The 23,791-nt window shown below is 41.6% G+C and overlaps 2 protein-coding genes across 2 annotated transcripts; both read left to right on the top strand.

Annotated features, from left to right (window-relative positions):
• The first annotated feature begins 1,463 nt into the window (after positions 1 to 1,463).
• LOC111974708 (small ribosomal subunit protein mS27) lies at positions 1,464 to 7,354 on the top strand. The gene is made up of 11 exons (XM_024002652.2): positions 1,464 to 1,562; positions 1,891 to 1,968; positions 2,385 to 2,455; positions 2,673 to 2,731; positions 3,108 to 3,222; positions 3,973 to 4,051; positions 4,207 to 4,322; positions 4,830 to 4,932; positions 5,179 to 5,321; positions 6,042 to 6,206; positions 6,785 to 7,354. Exons 1-11 carry the CDS (start codon positions 1,487 to 1,489, stop codon positions 7,031 to 7,033), a joined length of 1,254 nt encoding a protein of 417 aa, XP_023858420.1. The 5' UTR covers positions 1,464 to 1,486; the 3' UTR covers positions 7,034 to 7,354.
• A 10,763-nt stretch (positions 7,355 to 18,117) lies between these two features.
• On the top strand, positions 18,118 to 21,429 carry LOC111973763 (prostaglandin E2 receptor EP4 subtype-like). Its single transcript, XM_024001161.2, has 2 exons — positions 18,118 to 19,123; positions 19,659 to 21,429. Exons 1-2 carry the CDS (start codon positions 18,344 to 18,346, stop codon positions 20,226 to 20,228), a joined length of 1,350 nt encoding a protein of 449 aa, XP_023856929.1. The 5' UTR covers positions 18,118 to 18,343; the 3' UTR covers positions 20,229 to 21,429.
• The last annotated feature ends 2,362 nt before the right edge of the window (positions 21,430 to 23,791 follow it).

Raw genomic sequence — 23,791 nt, 5'->3', positions numbered from 1 at the left:
ACGACTGGCACAGTGATTAGTCAAAATAATGATGCACTACACACAGCAAAATGCACTTCAGAATTTGTAGCCTAGTGGGCCTGATAAAAATCAAGAAGAGGATGTGTTTGTCTCCCTCTTCTGTTTGCTCTGGGTTTGAGGAGCGGTGGAAGGTGCACTGAAATAAGTTGGTATTGATAACTGCACAACTACTTTTTGGCTCCTTTTTTGCAGGGGAAGCAAAAGAGTCTTGCCAGGGCAGCTGAGTTCTGTGGGAGGATAGTCTACTGTTTCTTCAGCTCATCCGCACCCACAGTACCTGAACAGGTGACAGAGGGAAGGTTATGACATCAGGGTCGTATTCATTAAGGCACAACATAAAAAAAATAACTGTTTTGAATCGGAAAATAATAATTTATTTAACCAGCAAATCAGTTAAGAACAAACTCTTATTTTACAATGACGGCCTACCCCGGCCAAACCCTCCCCTAACCCGGAAGATGCTGGGGCAATTGTGTGCCGCCCTATGGGACTCCCGATCACGGACGGTTGTGATACAGCCCGGGATCGAACCACGGCCTGTAGTGACGCCTCTAGCACTGAAATGCAATGCCTTAGACCGCTGCACCATTCCACAGCCCAAAAACTGTGGAGCCCAAAAATGTGTGGAACTCTAAGGCGTACTGTACCTATTGGTGCCTAATGAATAAGACTCCCATAGTCGCCCATCCTAACATTACAATAGTGTGTATTTTTTTAAATCAAAGTTTACAGTGTTTCCCATTCCCTTCGATTCAGTAGGGTTTTATCAAATATGGTTTATAAACTGTGGTTTTATCATAGAGAATGATTGAGGCCTGTAGTGGCCAAAAGGCCGTTTTAGCATGGGTAGCGCCATTCAGGGACTCCGCCATGCCTGAGTCATTTTAAAGTAGTCACCTGGGTGGGATTCCTATGGGTTGTAGCCTCAATGGCGCTGCCCATGCTGTCACAGACGCTATAATAGCACAGATATAAAGATTCGTTTTCTATCTATCTCTATTGGTTTTATGGATCAATGTTGCCCATTCCTGGAAGAACTGGAAGAGCCATAAATTAACTGGAGCGGAGCCATCATCAGTCTGAATGACTATGCAGTCTGCACATAATATCTAGACCTTTGATACGACTTTTTGATATAATCAAATAAATAAAATCATTGATGGGTTTGATCAGACAGGCCTACCTATTACCAATGAATTTGCCACTGGGACAATTGGCATTCACCATAACAGGCACTTGAGGCCGTACCAATATATATAAAGGGTTTCATTCTAATGTTAAGTTTGATATTTTTTATTAAACATACATAATTATAGTATTTAGAAAAAATAACTCCGTTTCAATTTCAGTATTATATATACTGTTTTTCATGGTGTTACGGTTCGCATTAAACATGTATTTGAGCAAGGCTCTCTCTCACGCAACATTGTTGCTCCCCTCCGTCATATATTGGTATCGTCCCAAGATGGCAGCCTACACTTTGAAGCGTTGTTTAGGAGCTGTCAAAGTTATCCAGAAGTGTGGAAATCACAGTTTTATAGGTACAGTTTTTTAATACTAAAAAATAGGTATTTAAATCAGTAACGTTTTCTATCATTGATTGATTCACTGTTTGTCCGAACTATTTGTGTTTTGCCAGGCAAGTAGCTAGCAGGCTAGCCAGGTGGCTACCTAGCTAGCTACGTATAATGAACCCATTCTGACCTAGCCTAACTCCTAACAAGCTAAACTAAATAAGATGCATCTTATCCCGTTTGTTCAAAGTTTAACTTAGTATTTGCTTGTACTGTAATCGCATTGTGCATGTTACCTTCAGAGTCCATTGTCTACTCTATGTAACGTGTGGTCATTATTGTTTATGTCCTACAGCCAGAAGATGTCTACTTTCCACACCATACACAGACACCAAATTATGGGACGCAAGAGAGAAAGATCATCAAAATCTGGGTAAGACAGCTATCCAGAGAAACTCATTGCTAACAATTCTCTTTGTCCCTACCCAGTACAACAAATGAAAGGTGGGCCTCAACCATATCTGTCACATGTTAGCTGTTAAGTGGACAGGACATCAGTTGCATTTTCATTTTGGGAGACACAGTGACGTGTGAAAATATTCGTTATTCTGTGCATAAGTAGTACTGAAGATGTAACTGTCAAGTCAGTGACAATGTCTGTGAATGTCTGCACTAAATTAACACAGGGGGGCAGTGTTAGCTACATATGGACAGATACTGTACTGTGTTATTAGTAATGTAAAGTCTTTTGAAGATTTAAGTCATATATTTAAACGGCAGAAAGTTTCAGCAAGTCTAGCTCTTGTGAAATGTGAAAGTAAAGCTGTATATGAACATGTCATCCTACAGCGTTGTTGGCCGCCTTGATGGATAGGACGTACGACCGAAACTTCCCTGTCAGCTCCCTGTCAATATCACGTGTAAGAGCATGTTAGAGTACCGAGAGATTTCATCCTTGTAGCTTGTATGTATGTCAACCAGTTTCTGCTGTAGCAAACTACTTCATTGTCATATCTGGTACACCAATGACATGTTGGGTAAGATATAAATAATACGACTAATATGATTTAGGTTCTGATCAAACTGTAGTCAACGGGATGAAATAATAACCATATCTCTGTGTGTTTTCTTTTTCAGTTTGTTGACAACATATCGTCAAGAGAAGAGGTTGAGCAAGCAGAGTACTATCTGTATAAGTAAGCCTAATTTGCATGCCCTGTTATGTTATTTTCTTTGTTAGGGTGTTCACTTCCTGGCCACTGTCTTCTGACCTCTGTTTTCTTCCAAAGTTTTTTTTATGGTGTGTTTATGTTCAGTCACATGCATGTTTGTTCTGTGCTTCGATGCTGTCTAAGAGCTTCCCTGTTCTCCCCTCCTCTGGAATCTGTTTCTTATGTGATTACAAGATTAACAAGAATATTGCGTTGCAAGCCTATGGGTTAAGCGGTTACGCTTGTCTTGACCTATGCTGCATAAAAGCGTCAGAAAAATGACATAACAGAAGTCATAAACATTCATGACTTGTTTGTTCTTGTTTTTTATGTCTGAACATCTCTCTTCTCGCTCCTGTAGATTTCGCCACAGCCCAAACTGTTGGTACCTCAGAGACTGGACTGTCCACAGCTGGGTCAGACAGTGTCTCAGATACGGGGCCAGAGACAAGGCCCTGCACACAGTCAAGAACAAGGTAGGACTACATTATGCTAAGCAGAGCCATAGTCCACTCGGTATTAGATAGAATGAAAATGGTGAAAACAACTTGTGGTTAGCTAGGTTACCCCGTTGGCTCACTTCAAAAACTTGACATTTTCTTGTTGTCTGCTTGTTTTTGTCAATTGCAAATTCAACTACATTTAAGAAAAGTACAACATGTCAAAAGATTACTTTTCAACATTACCTGCTCCTGTGCGTTCTCAATACTAAAACACCTAATATTGTAGGGCTTCGCTCATGCCCTTTTCATGACGGTGCTAGCTTTTATGCGAGTTAGTGAGTGCTAGCTAGCTACCGACTGGAACATTAAGCTACCAAAGGTCGTGATTTTTTGATCTTGTTACTTGTACATTGAACAATACAGCAGCATGTTTTCTTTGTTTCTGTATAACAAAAACTGACGACGAAGTTGGCTTTTTTTTTTTTTTTACAATGGGTATCAATGTTTTACCTAATTTGAGGGGATGGTCAAGAGGAATTCCTTTTATGACGTGAATATCAACTCTGAGTATAGAAACACAGTGTCACAAACTGTCCTCCATGTTGGCACCCAATGTTCCATGACCATAACATTCTCATTAATGTTCTACCTAGAATGGTAATTGTCCAATACATAGTGCCTTTTGAAAATCCACATTCTAAAGAGTTTGACCTCAATGTCTGAGGTTGACTATGATATTGTGCTTATGGAAAGTTTTTAACCGTTCTCTGTTTCTGTATTTAGGTGCAATATGGAATGTTCCCAGATGTTTTCACGTTCAACATTCTGATAGATTCCTTCATAAAAGATGAAGACTTCAAAGGTAAAGAGTCTCTGACTTCTGAAACTGTAATATCTGTCAAACTGTAAAGTTATCCCAGAACCCCTTTGGGAAAAACTCAGTTAAACAAAACTAAGCCAATGTACACACATATGACATGTAGCTTAAAACCTCACAAAGTTGTTCCTCTTCTGCAGGTGCCTGTTCTGTCGTGGAAGAGGTGATGCTTCAGGAGTCTTTTGATCTGCCCACAACACAGATCCTGTCCCTGTATGCACTTAGCAATTACCTTGCAACCAAACCAGAGCTCAGCGTAAGTAAAGTAGCATTCACTGCTCTGTACTTCATGTGTACCAACATGTCCGGAGAAGTTATCGTGTCAAAGAACATTTGGAGTGTCTGGATTCTGTAGAAAGTAGTGGTTGTTGGTAACGTAAGGAGGGCGTATGTGTGTAGAGAAGGTCACTATGATCCCAGCACAACACCATCCCCCTTGATAAATATGGATATTTACATATATATATTTTACATATTTTTAATATTTGAGTCACTTAGCAGATGCTCTTATCCAGAGCGACTAATATTAGTGCATTCATCTTAAGATAGCTAGGTGAGACAACTTATCACAATCGCAGCAAGTAGATTTTCCCTCAACAAAGTATTTATCACCAGTCAGTGCTAGTAGGAAAAGGCGAGTGCAAAATGTATGCGTTTAAATTTAGCAGCCACAGTTACTGTATTTCTGTGGAAGTCAGTCATTATGCTATTTTCAAATGTTGTCTGAAGCATAAGTGTATGTTTGTGTTGGTTGACTGTGCAGATGTCAGAGGAGAGGGCTCTGGGAGCATCGCTGCTGATATCTGGTCTGAAGCAGGACGGCTCTATAGGCCTCAGCGCTCAACTGCTGGGCTGTGCTTTACTAGGTATGTAATTCCCCCAGTCAGACCATACTCCTGGTCCTAAAACAAGCCATAGCCTTTCCTCATATTCCTAACCATTTGTTGATAGCAGAAGGATGAGGATTTCTCAGGAAACCCTGCTTTATCCTCTTGTCAAACATTTAAATCAACCTCTCCAAACCGCATGGTCTGGTTGTCATGTTGTGCTGATCACATCTCTGATAGTTTCCACTTCCTGCTCCTCTCTCGTTCTCTCTGTCTGTCTCCTAGGTAAGGTGGAGATGGCGGCAGGGATCCATGCTGTGTTCAGGGGCATGCCTCTGATGTGGACCCCAGGGTATCTGGGCCGGGCCCTGGCCGTCATGGAGAGAGTAGCTGCCGCTCCCGGAGATGGCAAACTATCAAAGGATGCTGTATGTACTCACCAATACCTGTCTTAGTCCTGTACTTTTTACAATTACTAAATCAGTATCTAACACGAACAAGATCATTAGTAACACATTATACACGTATAAGACGAACTCATTATAAAGCATTATCATGAATAAGAAGCCTGTACAGTTTAGCTGATTGTTTACAATCTCATTTTACTCATCAAATGCTGCAAATAACACAATGAGCATATGACACCAACCTGGTGGCAGTAGAGAGCTGTTACTATCCAGGTACAGGGTATGAGACGGTCTGAGGGTTTATCTCCAGGGCTTAGTGTTGAGACTGTTCTATCTGGGTTATTTATATCCAGACGCACATTAACTCACCCTGGTGCAGTGCTCCTTTAGCCCTATCTAGTTCAGTAGTTCAACTCTGAGCAGAGTAATGTGATTTAGTGGAGTCTGGAGACCAGGGGGAATTTGTGAGACTTTGGGAACCAAACCAGGTTTGCCAGAAAGCAGGACAGTGTCAGAACTGATGGCTCTGTGTAGATCAGGAAATATTAATTGTGTGTGCCATTGTCTGCGTGTGTTTGTTTTCGCTTCCGTCTTTTGTCCTGATGGACAAATGAGGTGATGGACAATGAGGGGATGCTCATTGCTCCAAAGTTATCGTGTCGGTCTGTCAGTGCATGTCCGCCTGTCCCAGTTGCGTCTGTGTGTTTCCTTAAACCTGTGCTGTGTGTGTGTTTCTCCTAGGTGGATTACCTGGCGGGTCTGTTGCAGGACCTATCCTCTGCCTCAGACTCCTCCTCTGGAGAGGACGACGAGTCAGGAGGAGAGGAGGGGAAGAAAGAGGAGGAGGTGGATGAGGACGACCAGGCAGAGAGAGATAAGCTACCCCTCTATGCCAGCAGGTTTAAGGTACTGGGCAAAGGGAAGATCAATCAAACAAAGGAAGAGCCTGTTTATGGACTGCATGTATGTTGTGTTACAGATTTCTTGTTTTGATCAGTTGAATAAATTGCTATTAAGCACTCATCTACAACGACAGTTACACTTAGGGCTCGATTCAATTAGATTGGCGCCAGCCGACACCCGCATAGCATGTCTTTTGACGGTGTCAGAGGTGGAACCGCGTTAGAGCTGTTAAATCCACCAGCGGCTTCCGGCATAACTATCGCGGACAATGCCTTTGGCTGCACGGAGTCTCATTAGTAGGAATCCCATGCAGCCATGTTTACCAGTTCAAATACTGGAATGTGTGATGTAATCTAGGCCTACACCTTGATTAGGCTAAAATAAATCCTCATCGTGACAATCACAAGAGCAGCTGCTCACCGGTTTGATAGCAATTACACCGTCTGACACCAGGCTAAACATCAGCTATGCGGGTGTCGGCTATCGCCGTTTAACACTTGATCTGATTGAATCTAGGCCTTAATGCCTCTTTTTCCATACACCCCATCACTCACCACCTCATCTCCTCTGGCCATGTGTAGGATCTGAGCGGGCAGCTCCAGTCCAGGGGAAAGGTGGACCCTAGTCCCCTGCAGGTGCTGGTCTCCAGCCTGGTCCAGCAGAGCCTAGCCTCCGCAGAGGGCCCTGACATGGAGCAGTACCAGAGAAAGGTGGGGGAGTGGGAAGCAGAGAGGCAGCAGCTCATCAGAAGGGAGAAAGAGATGAGGGAGAGGGCTGAGGAGGATAGACGGGCCCATCAGGCAGCCAAGGCAGCTGCAAAGCAGGGCTGATCAAACAGCTGGATTGACCCCTTCCACTGGGGCTCACTCTACAACGAGGGTGCGTCCCCTGCAGTTTCTACCACCACAAAGCATCAATACATAGTACTGGTGCTTTTTCATAAACTGTTGGGTCCGTACAACGTCTTCAGTGAAACATACACAAGAAGCGTGGGTCATATCTGAAATAATATCATATGTACGTGAAAAGCAAAAAATCAAGTATTTGTCTGCTGGACAAATGCCATTCGCAGATTAGCAATATACTGTAAACAAGATCAAAACTCCCCATAATGGAAGTTTGTCTATTAAATTACTGTGATCTTCAAATAATGATTCTTTACTTGATTATTTATACACAAATATAAACAAAGCAAAGACTTAGTTTGTAGTTATAACTTTTAAGTGGTTTTACACGTAATACTCATAACCTCTGTTTTGTCCTTAGCTTTGTTTTCTTTAGATTTTTTTTTTACTTTTCTTGAAAGTATATTGTATTTCCTGTTGTGGACATCAACATGATGTTATTGGTCTAGCTCCAGTCTAGTGATTGTTAAGCCTGATGGTCACTATGACCTCATGTAAGCCGAAAATAAGAAATGCGGGGGAAATCCTCCCACTCCTTTTCCTCTCGTCTATCAGAATGAGGTGTTTGTGAGCGTACATGCAGGCTGTGTGCGCTGGTGTGTGCGCGTGCATGGGTTTTCTCCCAGGGGAATGAATACCCATGTTATACAATCCTAGGGGAACTGATGAATGATCTAGGGAAAACAAAATGTGTCCTTTACGCAGGCATGAATACAGTTGCATTTCTTAGCCTTATCTGTAGGCCACAACCACAAAGAAAAGCACACTATCATAGATCCAGATCGTAGGTGTATTGCTTGGCCCTGTTTTAGACGTTGAGAGGTCTTTCTGTGACGTCTGGAAAATTGTATTGTGTATCAAAACAGTGGCATAACGGTAAAGTATGAATTATGTATTGAGACTTTAGTAAACTGCAACATAGCCTACTCAAGTACCACAGGCGAAAACATTTCTGGCTAAGTTATCCCTGTTGTTTTTTTTCATTTGGGGGGAGATAAGTCATCAATGGGGAAAAATAACTGTTGTGGCTCACATAATGTGTTCATTCCACATAATGCTACAACTATTGAGCATTCATGGCATGGGCTTGGGAAACTGCCTGTTATGTAGACTAAGCTGAATAGACAGCACAAATACTTTTAAGTCACAAACAAGAGCCATTGTTGTGTGGAGGCTCCATATTGACTCCCTAAGAGTTAGTCAGAACCTTTTATTTGCTAAAAATAGTTATATCCTACTAGATCTGCCAATTGCAAATTCCCATGGATCGGATCTGTTTTTATGTTATAAAACATACAACATTCCATCAGACAAGCAGTAACTGTATGTCATCTGATTGAAACACATTTTCCGATTATGACATCAAAGATTGTTGGCTACTTAAAAAGTGTGAGAAAGTCTCTGACTTTAAGGTCCAATGCGGCCATTTTTATCTCCAAGTCATTTCTGGGTAATCAAATCATTTCTGGGTAACAATAAAGTACCTTACTGTGTACCTTACCTACCTTACTTTATTTTGAATGAAAATGGTCAAAAAGAAACAAAAATAGCTTCTTGCTTAAGCAAGAATAAAGTACCTTAAAACTGAAAACTGGCTGTTATTGGCAGAGAGGTTTGGAACTCTCTTATTTGTCTACTAATTTACCGCCTGGTGTTGTCACCAGGCAAGCCAAAGCTCCATCCCACCAAAACAGTCTTTTTAAACAGCTCTTACACTAAAAGGGCATTATCATTATGTTCACAATTTCATAGTATTATTCCAACCTCATTGTGTGTAGATGTATATTAAACACAGGAAATCACATTTTTAACTGCACTGGGCCTTTAAGAAGAGTGTTCCATCACCCCTGTGAAACGACCGTTGTGTCCTCATAAATGCTTGATCAACAAATACTCATGTTATTCTATTCCTCCCCTGTGCTGCTGCTTCTTTTCTGGGATTACAAGTTTAAGCTTTGGGAACTCTTCTCTGTCTCTCTCGATTTATAGATGTGATATACAGATGTAATGGGAAAGGGAACATTTTCTGCAGCTGGTGACATGACAACTTTTCCCAGTATGTTGCTGTGTCTAAGTTCTTTAAAACAGATTATAGGATAAGATGCTGCTAGGGTGTGTTTTTGTTGGCTCGGCAACTGGCAGCACTGGTGTCTCGGGATACTGGGTTTATTAATCTTCCGTCATTCATCAAAGAAAATGCTGCATATTTAACATTTTAAAGCCTGCTAAGAGATTAATGAAGGCAAATAAGATCAAACTGATTTGTCATGAGGGCTTGAGGATGTGCGTATTGCGGTGTGTTTTTACAGAATATTGCACTCAGTAGTACACACGAACTCTGCATTTACAAATGAGATTACTCTCATTGCTCTCCTTTCTCTCCCTATTCCCCTTCTTCCAAAAACAGTAGTCTACATGCCCCTTGCAACAAGTGCTGTGTGTGAAAATAACATTTTGCTCTTTGCCAATAGTTTTAGGTGAGAAACATGCAAACCCAAAGGACAACTTGCTGTTGTTGCATATTTTATTTCAGACCAGGGAAAGAAGAAGGTGTGAGTGCAATGCTCAGTCACAATTGAGGTCATTTTAGAGAGAAGCACTGTCCAGGACAAGAATCTCCCGTCTACCTGTGAGGAGTTCTCTTCCTGAGAGCCCAGCCACCTAAAACACCATCTCTGAACAAAACGCTGACATGGAGAGAACACTGAGGCAATGTTCAGATGATGGTGGAAGACCTACAGTATCTTCTGACTTGTTCTGTGTGGGTTAAGTAGGACCTGACAGAAGTTCCTTTAGCCTCCAGACATGACTTGAACATAACACATACCTGTGAAGTCCATTCAAATCAAACTGAATAGCCTACTGCTGCTAAACCTGTGTAGTTTCAGCTTTAACGACTGGATACACAAACAATGCTGTGAAGAGAGAGAGCTTTGCTGCAGATACTGTCTGAGTGACCCTACAGTAAGTATGGGTTACTAGGTAGCACCCCGCTGCCCTCAGACTCTCTGGGGAATGAGACTTAACATGACACAGTGATCCTACTGCCCTCCTGATGTGGTAATGACGTACTTCTGGTCTTGGCAAGCCGGTAGGAGTGAAATAGCTGTCACCAGATCCCACTGCAACATTTGGAGTGAGGTAGGCATACGGTAGCAGTATGTGAACAAATGAACCTTTTTACAATTGAGGAAGTACAGTGCAATCAAAGCACTCAACCTGACAAAGAGTGGAATGAACAAATATAGTTAAGATGAATTAAAATAATAAAAATGTATTATAGACAAATTGGACATAATGAGCAGTGAGATATGGTCTTGAAAGGGAAGAGCTGGGTGTAGTGAAGGGACCATACTGAAAAGGCATACTTAACTTGATTAATGGGTCTATTAAACTAGAGGAAATGGTTTTATGTTACAGTACCAGTTAAAAGTTTGGACACACCTACTAATTCAATGGGTTTTCTTTTATTTTTTACTATTTTCTACATTGGAGATTATAGTGAGGACATCAAAACTATGAAATAACACATATGGAATCACGTAGTAACCAAAAAAGTGTTAAACAAATCAAAATATGTTTATGTTTTAGATTCTTCAAATGTAGCCAGCCTTTGCCTTGATGACCGCTTTGCACACTCTTGGCATTCTCTCAACCAGCTTCATGAGGAATGTTTTTCCAACAGTCTTGAAAGAGGTGCTTTTCTTTCACTCTGCAGTCCAACTCATCCCAAACCATCTCAACTGAGTTGAGGTTGGGTGATTTTGGAGGCCAGGTCATCTGATGCAGCACTCCATCACTCTCCTTGGTCAAATAGCCCTTACACAGCTTGGAGGTGTGTTTTGGGTCATTGTGATGTTGGAAAACAAATGATAGTCCCATTAAGCGTCCGTTCACCTACTCTGTGTCTCACAAAGACATGGCGGTTGAAACCAAAAACCTAAAATTTGAACTCATCAGACCAATATGGACTTGGTCTTTTACCAAATAGGGCTATCTTCTGTATACCACCCTTACCTTGTCACAACACAACAGATTGGCTCAAACGCATTCAGAAGGAAAGAAATTCCACAAATTAACTTTTAACAAGGCTCACCTGTTAATTGAAATGCATTCCAGGTGACTACCTTATGAAGCTGGTTGAGAGAATGCCAAGAGTGTACAAAGCTGTCATCAAGGCAAAGCCTGGGTGCTTTGAAGAATCTCAAATATAAGATATATTTTGATTTGTTTTTTGGTTACTACATGATTCCATATGTGTTATTTAATAGTTTTGATGTCTTCACTGTTATTCTACAATGTAGAAAATAGTACAAATAAAGAAAAACCCTGGAATGAGTAGGTGTGTCCAAACTTTTGACTGGTACTGTATGTTTGACAATATACATGCGTTCTGTATCTTTTCAACCTAACAATCGCATTATGACTCATGGTACAGGCAATGGCCTGCCTGGATTACTCAGCAGTATCACTTGGAGGACCATGTTATATACACTGTACCAAGTACAAAAATGTTTATTCACAATATGAAACCCCAACAATTAGCCCATCTCACAGTATTGTCAGTTTTAAACTAAAACATATTGAACAAAGCACTTTACAGACAAAATTCTGGATTTTGTACATTGTTTCCTAAAACACCCAACCACAAACTTAATGGTCATCCTCAGGTTGATACCATAAGCACCTATTTCCACCCTGTTCCAGTGAGTGTTCTGGAACATCTCAACATGTTAAAGTGAGACCTAAATGTTCCAGAAGGCTGTCCTGAGGCACTATCCATGTTAAAAATTGCTAACGCCACATGCACTTGTTTACACGTTTAATGATCCTCAGAAGGAACACTCAGTCCGCACAATATAAACTAGGGGGCCGAATCCTAGCTTCAAATCAAATGGTATTTGTCACATACGCCAGATACATCACAGGTGTAGAGCTTACCGTGAAATGCTTACTTACGAGCCCTTAACCAACAATGCAGAATATTAAAAAGTAAGAAAAATTTGCAAAGGAAAACTAGTAACATAAAATAACAATAATGAGGCTATATACAGGGGGGTACCGGTACCAAGTCAACGTGCGAGGGTATGGGTTAGTTGAGGTAATTGAGATAATATGTACATGTAGGTAGGGTTAGTGACTATGCATAGATATTAAACAGAGAAAAGCACCAGCATATGTAAAGAGTGTGATGGAATAGAGGTCCTGGATGGCACTACCTTCTGTAGCGCCTTGCGGTCAGATGCCGAGCAGTTACCATACCAAGCGGGGATGGCAACTGCTCGGCATCTGACCGTAAGGCGCTACAGAGGGTAGTGCGTACGGCCCAGTACATCACTGGTGCCAAGCTTCCTGACATCCAGGACCTATATAATAGGCGGTGTCAGAGGGAAGCCCATAAAATTGTCAGAGACTCCAGTCACCCAAGTCATAGACTGTTTTCTCTGCTAACGCACTGCAAGCGGTACCGGAGCGCCAAGTCTAGGACCAAAAGGCTCCTTAACAGCTTCTACCCCCAAGCCATTGGACCGCTGAATATTAATCAAATGGACTATTTACATTGACCCCCCCCCCTCCATTTGTTTTGTACACTGCTGCAACTCGCTGTTTATTATCTATGCATAGTCACTTCATACATGTACAAATGACCTCAACTAACCTGTACCACTGCACACTGACTCGGTACCAGTACCCCCTGTATATAGGCTCGTTATTGTGTTACTTTATTTATTTTTTACTTTAGTTTATTTGGTCAATATTTTCTTAACTCTTCTTGAACTGCACTGTTGGTTAAGGGCTTGTAAGTAAGCCTTTCACGGTAAGGTCTACACTTGTTGTATTCGGTGCATGTGACAAATAAAGTTTGATTTGATTTGATGCAACCCGTTAGGATGTTCTCGATGGTGCAGCTGTATAACTCTTTTCAGCCTCCTGAAGGGAATAGGCATTGTCGTGCCCTCTTCATGACTGTCTTGGTGTGTTTGGACCACTAGGTCCTTATTGATGTGGACACCAAGGAACTTGAAGCTCCCGACCCGCTCCACTACAGCCCCATCGATGTCAATGGGGGCGTGCTCGCCCCTCCTTTTCCTGTAGTGCACGATCAGCTCATTTGTCTTGCTCACATTGAGGGAGAGGTTGTGATCCCCATGTGAAACTCAATGATTATGTAAATCTCCCATTGACGTCAGTGCATGATTTACCTGTTGCCTGGGAATATCTCAAGGTAGAATTTAGACCCAGGTGAATAGTGAAATGGCTGCAACATCCCTTCAATAAAAGGAACTTGACGCGCAGAGCTCTGGACGAGGCATTATTATGCCACTATCATGGAATGAGATTGCATGTGACAGACGTGTGGATGTAACCTATAGTTTTACAAAGGTAAACAGTCTGGTGGGTGGGATAACAGAGGCCTTTGCTTTCTCATTGGCATAATTTATCAAACTCCCAGTGGTGCCAACCCAAACAGTTTACTTCTCATTCTCCCTGTGTCCAGCTTTGTTATGTTGCGTGAGCCATCGCACAAAACCTTCTACGGATGTTATCTACAAGTTTACCAAACTGTAGAACAGACATACACAAAGCCTTCCTCAACTAGGATTGAAAACAAAGCCGTTGTAGAGAGTACAACCCAGGACAACACCCTCCACCTCATCTCCGTGTCTGTCTGTCTGGAGTTTGGGCTGTGTAGACAAAGATGGCTGGGGATTCCCATAGAACGATTATACATCAATACACTGAACCAAGCCTCATGCCTTTACTATATAAACTTAACTACCTTCACATAATAGCCCTGAGGCGTTTATGCGGCACAGTGCAGTCTGTTGCCTAATACCATAATTTTTAACCCTTAGACATGGATTTTATGCTCACCTAAAACGTTTAGTTTATTTGGTAAATAGTCCTAGAGAGCATCCAACAGTATTTAGTCTAGAATGGAGATAACAAATGTTGTCTCTCTCGCGCGCTTCTCTCCCAAACAAATCTGCATGTACCTACTCATACAGAGAAAGGAATCATTGTATTCTGGTTCTCTACTGTAGGTAGCTGTAAAGGTATTGACATGCGCGGTGTTGTGAGGGATGAACGTCACCCTGAGCTAAGCTGAAGCTGGTGGTGTGCACAGTGCATGCCACATGTTTTTTTCCCGCTCTAATTATCCTACTCGTCCTTAAAGTCAAGGTCAAGTCGATGTAAACTGTCCTTGGGGAATAATTATCTGAGAATACATTTGGGGGTATTACTCTGTCATTTGTTAGCCCTGCTTTTAACCGTCATCAATCAAACACTGCAGTAGACTTAATAATGTTAGACATTTCCATACTGGAGGTTATCTGACTTTCGACAAACAAATCCTGGTGAAGATTAACCATTTTCAAGTCTCCTTACAGTAACTTACAGTATTGCTGGACCTTTTACATTTTTCATGGTTATACTGTTGAACTATAACACACTGTGAAATTATAAATTTTTTCTCATCTTTTTAAAAAATCTTCATTAAAAAAACTTGACTATATCACAATGTAACTTATGGTTGTAATGTAACTGGTTGTCTGTCTGTCTGTCTGTCTGTCTGTCTGTCTGTCTGTCTGTCTGTCTGTCTGTCTGTCTGTCTGTCTGTCTGTCTGTCTGTCTGTCTGTCTGTCTGTCTCTAGTGCATTCGGAATTTTGCTAAATAAATTATTTTACTCATCAATCTACACACAATACCCCATAATGGCAAAGCATGGTTGACAGTGCATGCCAGAACAAAAACCAAGCCATGAGGTCAAAGTAATTATCTGTAGAATTCCAAGACAGAATTGTGTAGAGGAACAAATCTGGGGAAGGGTACCAAAAAATGTAAGCAGCATTGAAGGTCCCCAAGAACACAGTGGCCTCCATCATTCTTAAATTGGAAGAAGTTTGGAACCACCAAGACTCTTCCTAGAGCTGGTAGCCCGGCCAAACTAAGCAATCGGGGGAGAAGGGCCTTGGTCAGGGAGGTGACCAACAACCTGATGGTCACTCTGACAGTGCCCCAGAGTTCCTATGTGGAGAAGGGGGGACCTCCCAGAAGGACAACCATCTCTGCAGCCCTCCACCAATCAGGCCTTTATGGTAGAGTGGCCAGACGGAAGTCACTCCTTAGTAAAAGGCACATAACAGCCCGCTTGGAGTTTGTCATAAGCCACCTAAAGGATCTAGGCAACGCTGCCAAAGGTGCTTTAACAAAGTGCTGAGTAAAGGGTCTGAATACTTATGTTAAATGTTATATTTCAGTTTTGAATTTTTCATCAATTTTCACAAAGAAATTACAACCTGTTTTTGCTTTGTCATTATTGGGTATTGTGTGTAGATTGTTGAGGGGAAAAAACGATTTAATTAATTTGAGAATAAGGCTGTAACGTAACAAAATGTGGAAAAAGTTAAGGGGTCTGAAAACACTCCGAATGCACTGTATATCAAGCTTTTTGTGCACATTCTTACCACAATTCTGTGAATAATTTGTCATCGTTACATATCTGGCACACCTTGCTCATTTGGTTGTGTATTCTACATCACTATCAACATTTAAAGATATTATTAGGCATACTACAATAATATTTAATATAAGATATGGTCATGCAAAATTGATCCAATAAGACCCCATTGAGTTGTTTGGCGGCCATATTGGGAAAAGGCTTCTGTGCAGTTAATACGTGAATCCTGTGATGGCCCTGTATCTACAAATCTTTTTAAAAGCCTGTTCTAGCTGTATGTGTGAAATGTGGTACCACTATCAACAAAGTTACAATGCAAAAACAAAGGTGTCTCAGGAATTCTATAGCTAAGCTTCCAGCATTCTAATGTCAAACAATAGTTGTAACTGCTGCTTTCAAAGTTGGTTAAATTACATAGCATTTGAAAGGTAATTTCATGACCTTTCAGAACCACTTGTCAAACAAAGATTACAATGTATCAGGGTTTCCTTTTTGAAGCAATTTATACAGGTAATTCTGATACAATATGTACCCCGGAGGTCTCCACTGTGTAGATTGTTTATCTCTGACTTTCTTAGGGAAAAGCATTGTCAGAAGTCTGGTTCACCTCCATTCAGAGACCATTATTCCCCTTTCTACAGAAATGATTCACTCCTAGAGTCTGGGCTTAGAACACTTGACATCTTGACAACTGCAAATACCAAGCTTCTTATTTGTTTCTGACTATTCTGTAACTGCAAACTACCAAGCTTCTTATTTGTTTCTGACTATTCTGTAACTGCAAACTACCAAGCTTCTTATTTGTTTCTGAATATTCTGTAACCTAAAGTCTGAAATGTAGGTAAGCTACATGCTGGATTAAGGCTATTAATCAGTGCTTGACACGGGCAGGAGCTTACCGGAGCTGACTACCAGCACCTCAAATGTTCTACTGCTTGAGCTCCTGTTTCTCTTATACAATATTAGCTCAAAAGTATTGTGGAGTTGCTGCACCTAAATATAAATAGTAGGACACCCAAAATGAGTACCGGAACCTATCGCAGTCTAAGTCAAGCACTGCTATTAATAATAAATTAAATAAACATTGAAATAAATATAAAATCTAATTCAACAAATCGAATCAAAAGTTATTTGCCGAGGTGAGCGCATTTAAAAGTAGGCAATTGGTGAAATGCAACAAACTATTATTCCGATTCATTTGATGTATTATCACCACTAAGGATCTGACCCTTTTTTTCAATTTTCGCCTAAAATGACATACCCAAATCTAACTGCACGTAGCTCAGGACCTGAAGCAAGGATATGCATTTTTTTGGCACCATTTGAATGTAAACACTTTGAAGTTTGTGGAAATGTGAAATTAACAAGAATTTAAGCTTTACGCCCATATCAGATATGTATATGTCCTGGGAAATGTTCTTGTTACTTAAAACGACATGCTAATCCCATTAGCGCACTGTTAGCTCAACCGTCCCTTGGGGGGACACCGATCCAGTAGAGGTTAAAACTACTTCTAAAGCTCAAATTAAATACAATAGACAACCATCAGATTCGTTTCCAACAGCCCCACAACCAACTAATTGGAATGTCCCCACCCCATGCCCTAACTAGCAATTTAGACCAGTCCAAACGGTGGTCCCGACCGAGCGCAAAAGAAGGGGGCCGGGCTGGGGGGCAGGACTCTTAATGTTAGGATGGTATTTTTCAATGTGCTCATCACTCTGCCTGTCCTGTGTTCGCAATGCATCAGTGCAAGAACATATTGATTCATTATCATCCGTCAAAGTTCGCCACAGCATTGCACTGTGCTTTCTCTCTCTTTAAAACGTTCACTGCAATTTGTTCTATGTTGTACTTTACATTCTGCAATTTTTTTGCACAGTTATTAAAATACAACGTTCACTGCAGTTTACAGCCTAACATATAATTTTGTACTCACTTAAAAACCAAAATGCAATTATTATCTAGGCTAGTCTAGATAATTGTATTGTCCCTAAACAAGATCAATAGGGGAGCTTTTTGTACTCACCTGGCCTCTTCACTGCCTATCAGCTATTACTCCTTGTTATTGTTGATTTATATAGAAAATTGGTGCAGCTTTGAATGATTTTATGTGTGGTATGATTGCTAGTAACCCTATTGCAGATCTGGACAAACGATCCCCCTACCACTATTGTTACTATGAATGGTGGATAGAGGGCAGGATAGACAGTTAGACTGGTAGACTATATTGACCTGTGGTATAGTTAGCAAGTGGAAAAGCATAGTGCATAAGGGAAGTTCCAAAACACCTTGACAGGGGAGGCGCATGCAAGCAGATGAAGATATTTGGCTTGGATGGAAGAAATTATATAGTAAAACCTGAAAAATAGTGAATGTAAACCAGGAAAAAAAACGTACAACCCTCCCATGTGCCCCCCAACAAACTACACAGCCCTCCCCAAAGCAAAAATAAAGTTAAGACAACCCTCCTCTAGTTTGGACACCCCCCAACCCCCCCAGTAATTTTCGAACTGTCCCTTACAGATACTTCAGCAAAATCAACTGAACTCTTAAACAACCGTTTTAAAGGCGTTCTAACTTCTGTTGTGAGTAGATCGGTTCAGCTCACATTCAGCATGAATATTTCAATCATGTTTGATAAGTTTAATTTATGTAGATAATATGCCTAAAGCATCTACAGTAGTCTTTACTTGTAAAAAATGAAGGATAGCTTATAATGTGAATGAAGTATTTTTTTTAAATATATATATAATCTGGACATACTACAATGAGTAACAATACTGTGACCGGGAGGACCATGGTCCCGACAATACCTTCCATCATGTTTATTTTCGGAGTGGTGGGAAATGTCATCGCCATCGTGGTGCTCTGCAAGTCCAGGAAAGAGCAGAAGGAGACCACGTTCTACACGCTGGTTTGTGGTCTGGCGGTTACGGACCTTTTGGGGACCCTCCTGGCCAGTCCAGTCACCATCGCCACTTATGTGAAAGGATCTTGGCCAGGCGGGGACCCACTCTGCCAGTATTTCGGATTCATCCTCCTCTTCTTCTCTTTAGCGGGTCTCAGCATCATATGCGCAATGTCCGTAGAGAGATACTTGGCGATAAACCATGCGTATTTCTACAACGACTATGTGGATCAGAGACTGGCGGGGTTGACTCTTCTGGCTATCTACGTCTCCAATGCGCTTTTCTGCGCTCTGCCTAGTATGGGTCTGGGACAAGTCAAAAAGCAGTACCCACAAACCTGGTGCTTCATAGAGTGGCGGAGCAACGTGAGTACTGATGCCACCTTTTCGTACATGTACGCGGGATCCAGTTCGATTCTAATTCTGGCCACGGTGATCTGTAACGTTCTGGTGTGCGGGGCTTTGATCCGGATGCACCGGCAGTTCGTTCGGAGGATGTCGTTGGGGACAGACCCAGGGCGAAACACAGACCCAAGAAGGAGACGCAACTTCGGGAATCTGGCCGGCGCGGAGATCCAGATGGTGATTGTACTCATATGCACCTCAGCTGTGGTGCTCGTATGCTCCATTCCACTAGTTGTAAGTTTCTCTTCTCACTTTGTGAACCATTTTACACATTTTCCCAATCGCACAAAGACTATTTTAATTATTTACGCACAAGATACACATGTACACACGATTTGATATTTTATGCACACTGCCTGTAAGTCTAATTCTAACATTATAATAGTTTACTCATAGCTGATTTGCATAGTAGTGTAGGCCTATATTGCATATTCTGCTTTGTATACTGCTCACATCAGTCTCCATAAGGACAGGTGTGCCTTCAGACAGCTAGATCCATAAAATGGTTAGCCATGATTTGTTGAGCAATTTGGCAATACATCACGCGCACGCACGCACGCACGCACGCACGCACACACACACACACACACACACACACACACACACACACACACACACACACACACACACACAACACACTTCAATTAGATTCAATTACATTTATCTTGCAGGTGTCAGCAAGCTGTATAAAACATAAATATCAAGGTCAATTCAATTCAGCTGGGCATAATAAAGTGATTCAATTCCATTAATTACCTCTCCCTTGCAGGTGCAGGTGTTTCTGAACCAGCTGTATAAGACTCCGGTGGAGCTGAGACTGGAAAAGAACCCAGATCTGCGGGCGATCCGCTTCGCTTCTTTCAACCCCATCCTGGACCCCTGGATCTACATCCTCCTCCGCAAGGCCATGCTCCTCAAGCTCATTGAGCAGATCAAGTGTCTGTTCTGTCAGATAGGAGCACGGCGGCAGCAGAGACAGAACTGCCACCAGCGCCCCTCCATCATCTCCTCTCGAGAGTCACCCTCACTGGTGTCCCGCGAGCTGAGGGAGGTGTCCAGCACCTCTCAGACCGTTCTCTACCTGCCCGAAGGAAGTGAGACGTACACAGGAAGCTGTCATCACACAGGAGAGCAGTTTGGGTTCCGCACTTCCTCTGTCCAAGACCCCCGAAGTTCTTATTCATCAGGGCAGAGCAATACAGAGGACGGGAGCAGAGAAGCGACACATCTAACCAGGGACCTTTCTGGTGTGGCAGGAAAGACCACTCAGTCATGTGTGAAAGACCAGGCTCTTCATGTGTCGCTAAGCAATGAGACAGTACAGGAGAAATGCATATAAGTCTTGTTTATTTGGATTCCCAGAAGCAGTTACTTTCTCAACAGATACTCTAGTACTCCTCAGTCCTCATATTATTGTGAGGTTTCTGTGAGTCAGAGGGATGCCACACTTACATTGAAGGGACTGTCTTCAGACTGTCCAAGATGCCTTCTCTGAGGTAGACAGCTTCTGCTCTCCTAAGGGACTTATTTGGTTGGTGGATGTGTTAGTAAAAGCAGAAATAAACTGGGACCCAGGCCGACTCATTTGACATTCTCTCAAGATGAGGTATTGCACATTTAAACAACGTTGAGACGCTTTTGGGAAGCTAGGTAGAGGGAGGGAGAAGTCAAAACAATAGAGACACAACTGAGAGAGAGAGAGAGGGTGTCGGCTCTGCTTTGATGTCAAGCTACCTTGACCAGAAACATCAAATGTTTGTTTCTTTTCCAGTCTTCTTGCACTGGTCAGGGAGCAAGGTTGTCTCCATGGCCTAAAGGCCCATGACTGTACACTGTAGCTCAAGAGTTTAATCACTAGCTTCTTTCAATCATTGAGTAAACTTTGTATTTAGAGCCCAGGTTGTCAGTAAACCAAAAATATTCCAATGTACAGAAGCGTTATTTAGATTGAATGTAGCATGGGGCCTGAAATAACGTGCCGTGATTGCCAGGACCAAGGAAAAATCCGTTCTCACAAATACCTTTGTCTTTAGAAGCTTTGCTGTTTAGAGAGATACATTTAGACTGTTTTGCATCACAGAATAGATTTAGACAGTTTATAGGGCAGTGATATGTGTGTAAAAAACATTATCCATGTGTTTGTCCTTCAGGTGAGAAGTATGACAAATTATCCAATTAGAATGTTTTTTAGAACGCCTTTGTCATGGAATGAGTTGTGCCAACATGCAGGATAGTTAGCCAAACACAGATTCTCAGTGACCCACCGCAATATTGTCATTGTCATAATTTTGTGACCTATGCAATTTCTTCTCTGTGAGAAGATGCAAGTTATTTAATCATGTCATGAAATGTTACATCAGTGTAACATAAATATGGAATATCAGTTCTAAAATATGATGTTCCGGTATATCTGTAAAAGGCTTAAAATTACAGAGGTTTTTCATTATAAATTCACTGTGCTTGCGTTATATCCACCCTATAGAATATTCATGTAAGCAATACGTTCTGAAAAGGAATAAAATGGATTAACAGTTATTGAGACCCACATTTTGGCTTCAAAGATAAGTGCATGACTCCATTTCCTTTGGACCACCAATGAGACCGTGAATGTGTGCATGTGCAAAACAACATGCACTTAGGTCAGTGTGTGTGTGTGTGTGTGTGTGTGTGTGTGTGTGTGTGTGTGTGTGTGTGTGTGTGTGTCCATTCCTTTGTTTTCTTGAATTCTTAACAGACGACGTCCATTTGGGCCCTTTGGTTTCTTGGGTTAACAATGTGAGGTGTTTACCATAATGTAAGGCGATGCCAAAACAAATGACATTGAAGGTAAGTGCCATGTCTAATTTGTTTATTCTCACTGTTGGCCTCAATGTGTGTATTCCATTCAATGGTACTACTGTACGTTCACTCTCTTCCCTTGGGTGCATCTCTACTGCTTAATATTGTTCTTGTATGGAGCTAAGTGCATTCCCATCTTGTAAGGCCAAATATTTAGTACATAGTTTTATTTTATTTTACTAGGCAAGTCAGTTAAGAACAAATTCTTATTTTCAATGGCGGCCTAGGAACACTGCCTTGTTCAGGGGAAGAAAGGCAGATTTTTACCTTGTCAGCTCGGGAATTCGATCTTGCAACCTTTCGGTTATAAGTCCAACGCTCTAACCACTAGGCTACCTGCCACCCCTTTTGTTTTAATCATATCTGATCTGCTTCATTTTCAGATTCTATGCAGATCATTTTGAGCGGCTAAGACTTTTCTATTTACTGTGGTTTCTTTTACATAACAACGAGGGTCAAAGTGTTTCATGGGAAGGTGCTGCTTTTAATACTGTTCTGAACCCCATTAATTAAGCTTGTATTCTGAATCCGATGTTTGTGTGAGGCTTAACTGAAGGTTGACTAATTCCTAGACTGCAGCTGCTCAAATCTTCTTCTCCTTCCCTGGTCTGCGAACACTTTATAGCTGTGGCTGTAGCACTGAACAAGGGCCTAAATTAGTGAAATACTCAATATTTACAGAATTCATATGCCTACAATCAATAATGCCATTGTAGCCTACCCTAGACAAATGTGTCATATTGACAAGGTTTCAACCATTGCCTGGTCTTCATCTCTCGACAGTACATTTGTTTTTGTTTTTTCTACCCACCACCTGCAAAAGAGGCCTTCTGCACGTCACTAAAGGCTTATATTCTCTACCATCCCATAGTTTCTGATCTCTGCCATGTATATTGCTATAATAATCATTACGTGGTCTGTTGTCCTGTTCATCTGTAGGTGAACAGTGCCCTAATGTTGAACAGCCAGTGTCAGCCCCCAGAGACACAGGACAGAGAATTCATGTTGACATGAGTTGTGTTGACTTAAAGCAGTTTCACATTTCTATGTGTTACTGTAATGTTACTGTAATGTTACTGTAACAGCACAGAACTGCGTCTTTGGGACGTTACTGGCCATGATACAGTAGAATGGATGGAAGTGGGCCACTAGCTCAAACCTAACCCCGAAACCTAATAGTTTATGAACTTGCTCGTCAACTTATATGCCTATTTTTGTCCATTAAGCATCTAGTGGCTATTTATCTTATGAAAGGAAGATGCTTAAACATGTTTGGTAAAAGTGCAATCAGACATGGGTCAAATGCAAGACAATTAGTACAGTGAACAAGGCCATAATATTTTGGAAGTTCTCCATGCAACGTGTTTTGATAAATTACAGTTTCACAGATTATCTTCTTTCTCCACCCCGCTGTTGAGGTTTCTCATGTTGAGGTTGGTTGCTCTCACACTCTCTGTGTTGATATCCCATTCTCTGTGTATTTGCTTTAGCCACTGAATTGCTTGTTCAATCTTAATAGCGTCAAATAGGACCATGTATATTGGTCGTTTTATGATTGAAGCTGGCTCAGCTAGAATTATTCCTGGGAAGTCTACTTTATGCTCATCACAATATATGTGTGTGTGTGTATGCGTGCGCGTGTGCAGTTACGTGCGCGTGTGTGTCTGTGCGCACACACACATACTGTTACCAAAAGAAGATCTGGGATTATTTTGCGTGTTTGAACCTGAACTCATCGTTAACAGCCTTGGACCCAAGTTCGTTAGGGTTTGTTTACCCAATGACGCTTGTGTAAACTTGGAAAGTAGTGGCCTGTACCTTTCAGTAGCATCTGTGTGCTTATAGGTGTCATAATATGACCTCTGAACTCTGTCACAAATTTGAGTGTGAAAACCCTCCTGTGCTTACATAAATGATTTCCGCTTGTTCTTAGATGACATGTAGTTTAATACACACACACACACACACACACACACACACACACACACACACACACACACACACACACACACACACACACACACACACACACACCACACACACACACACACACCACACACACCA

Source organism: Salvelinus sp. IW2-2015, linkage group LG15 (assembly GCF_002910315.2).
Source record: "Salvelinus sp. IW2-2015 linkage group LG15, ASM291031v2, whole genome shotgun sequence".
NCBI classification, from domain to species: domain Eukaryota; kingdom Metazoa; phylum Chordata; class Actinopteri; order Salmoniformes; family Salmonidae; genus Salvelinus; species Salvelinus sp. IW2-2015.
The sequence above is the reverse complement of the archived record's forward strand: the minus strand, read 5'-3'. Positions and strand labels throughout refer to the sequence as shown.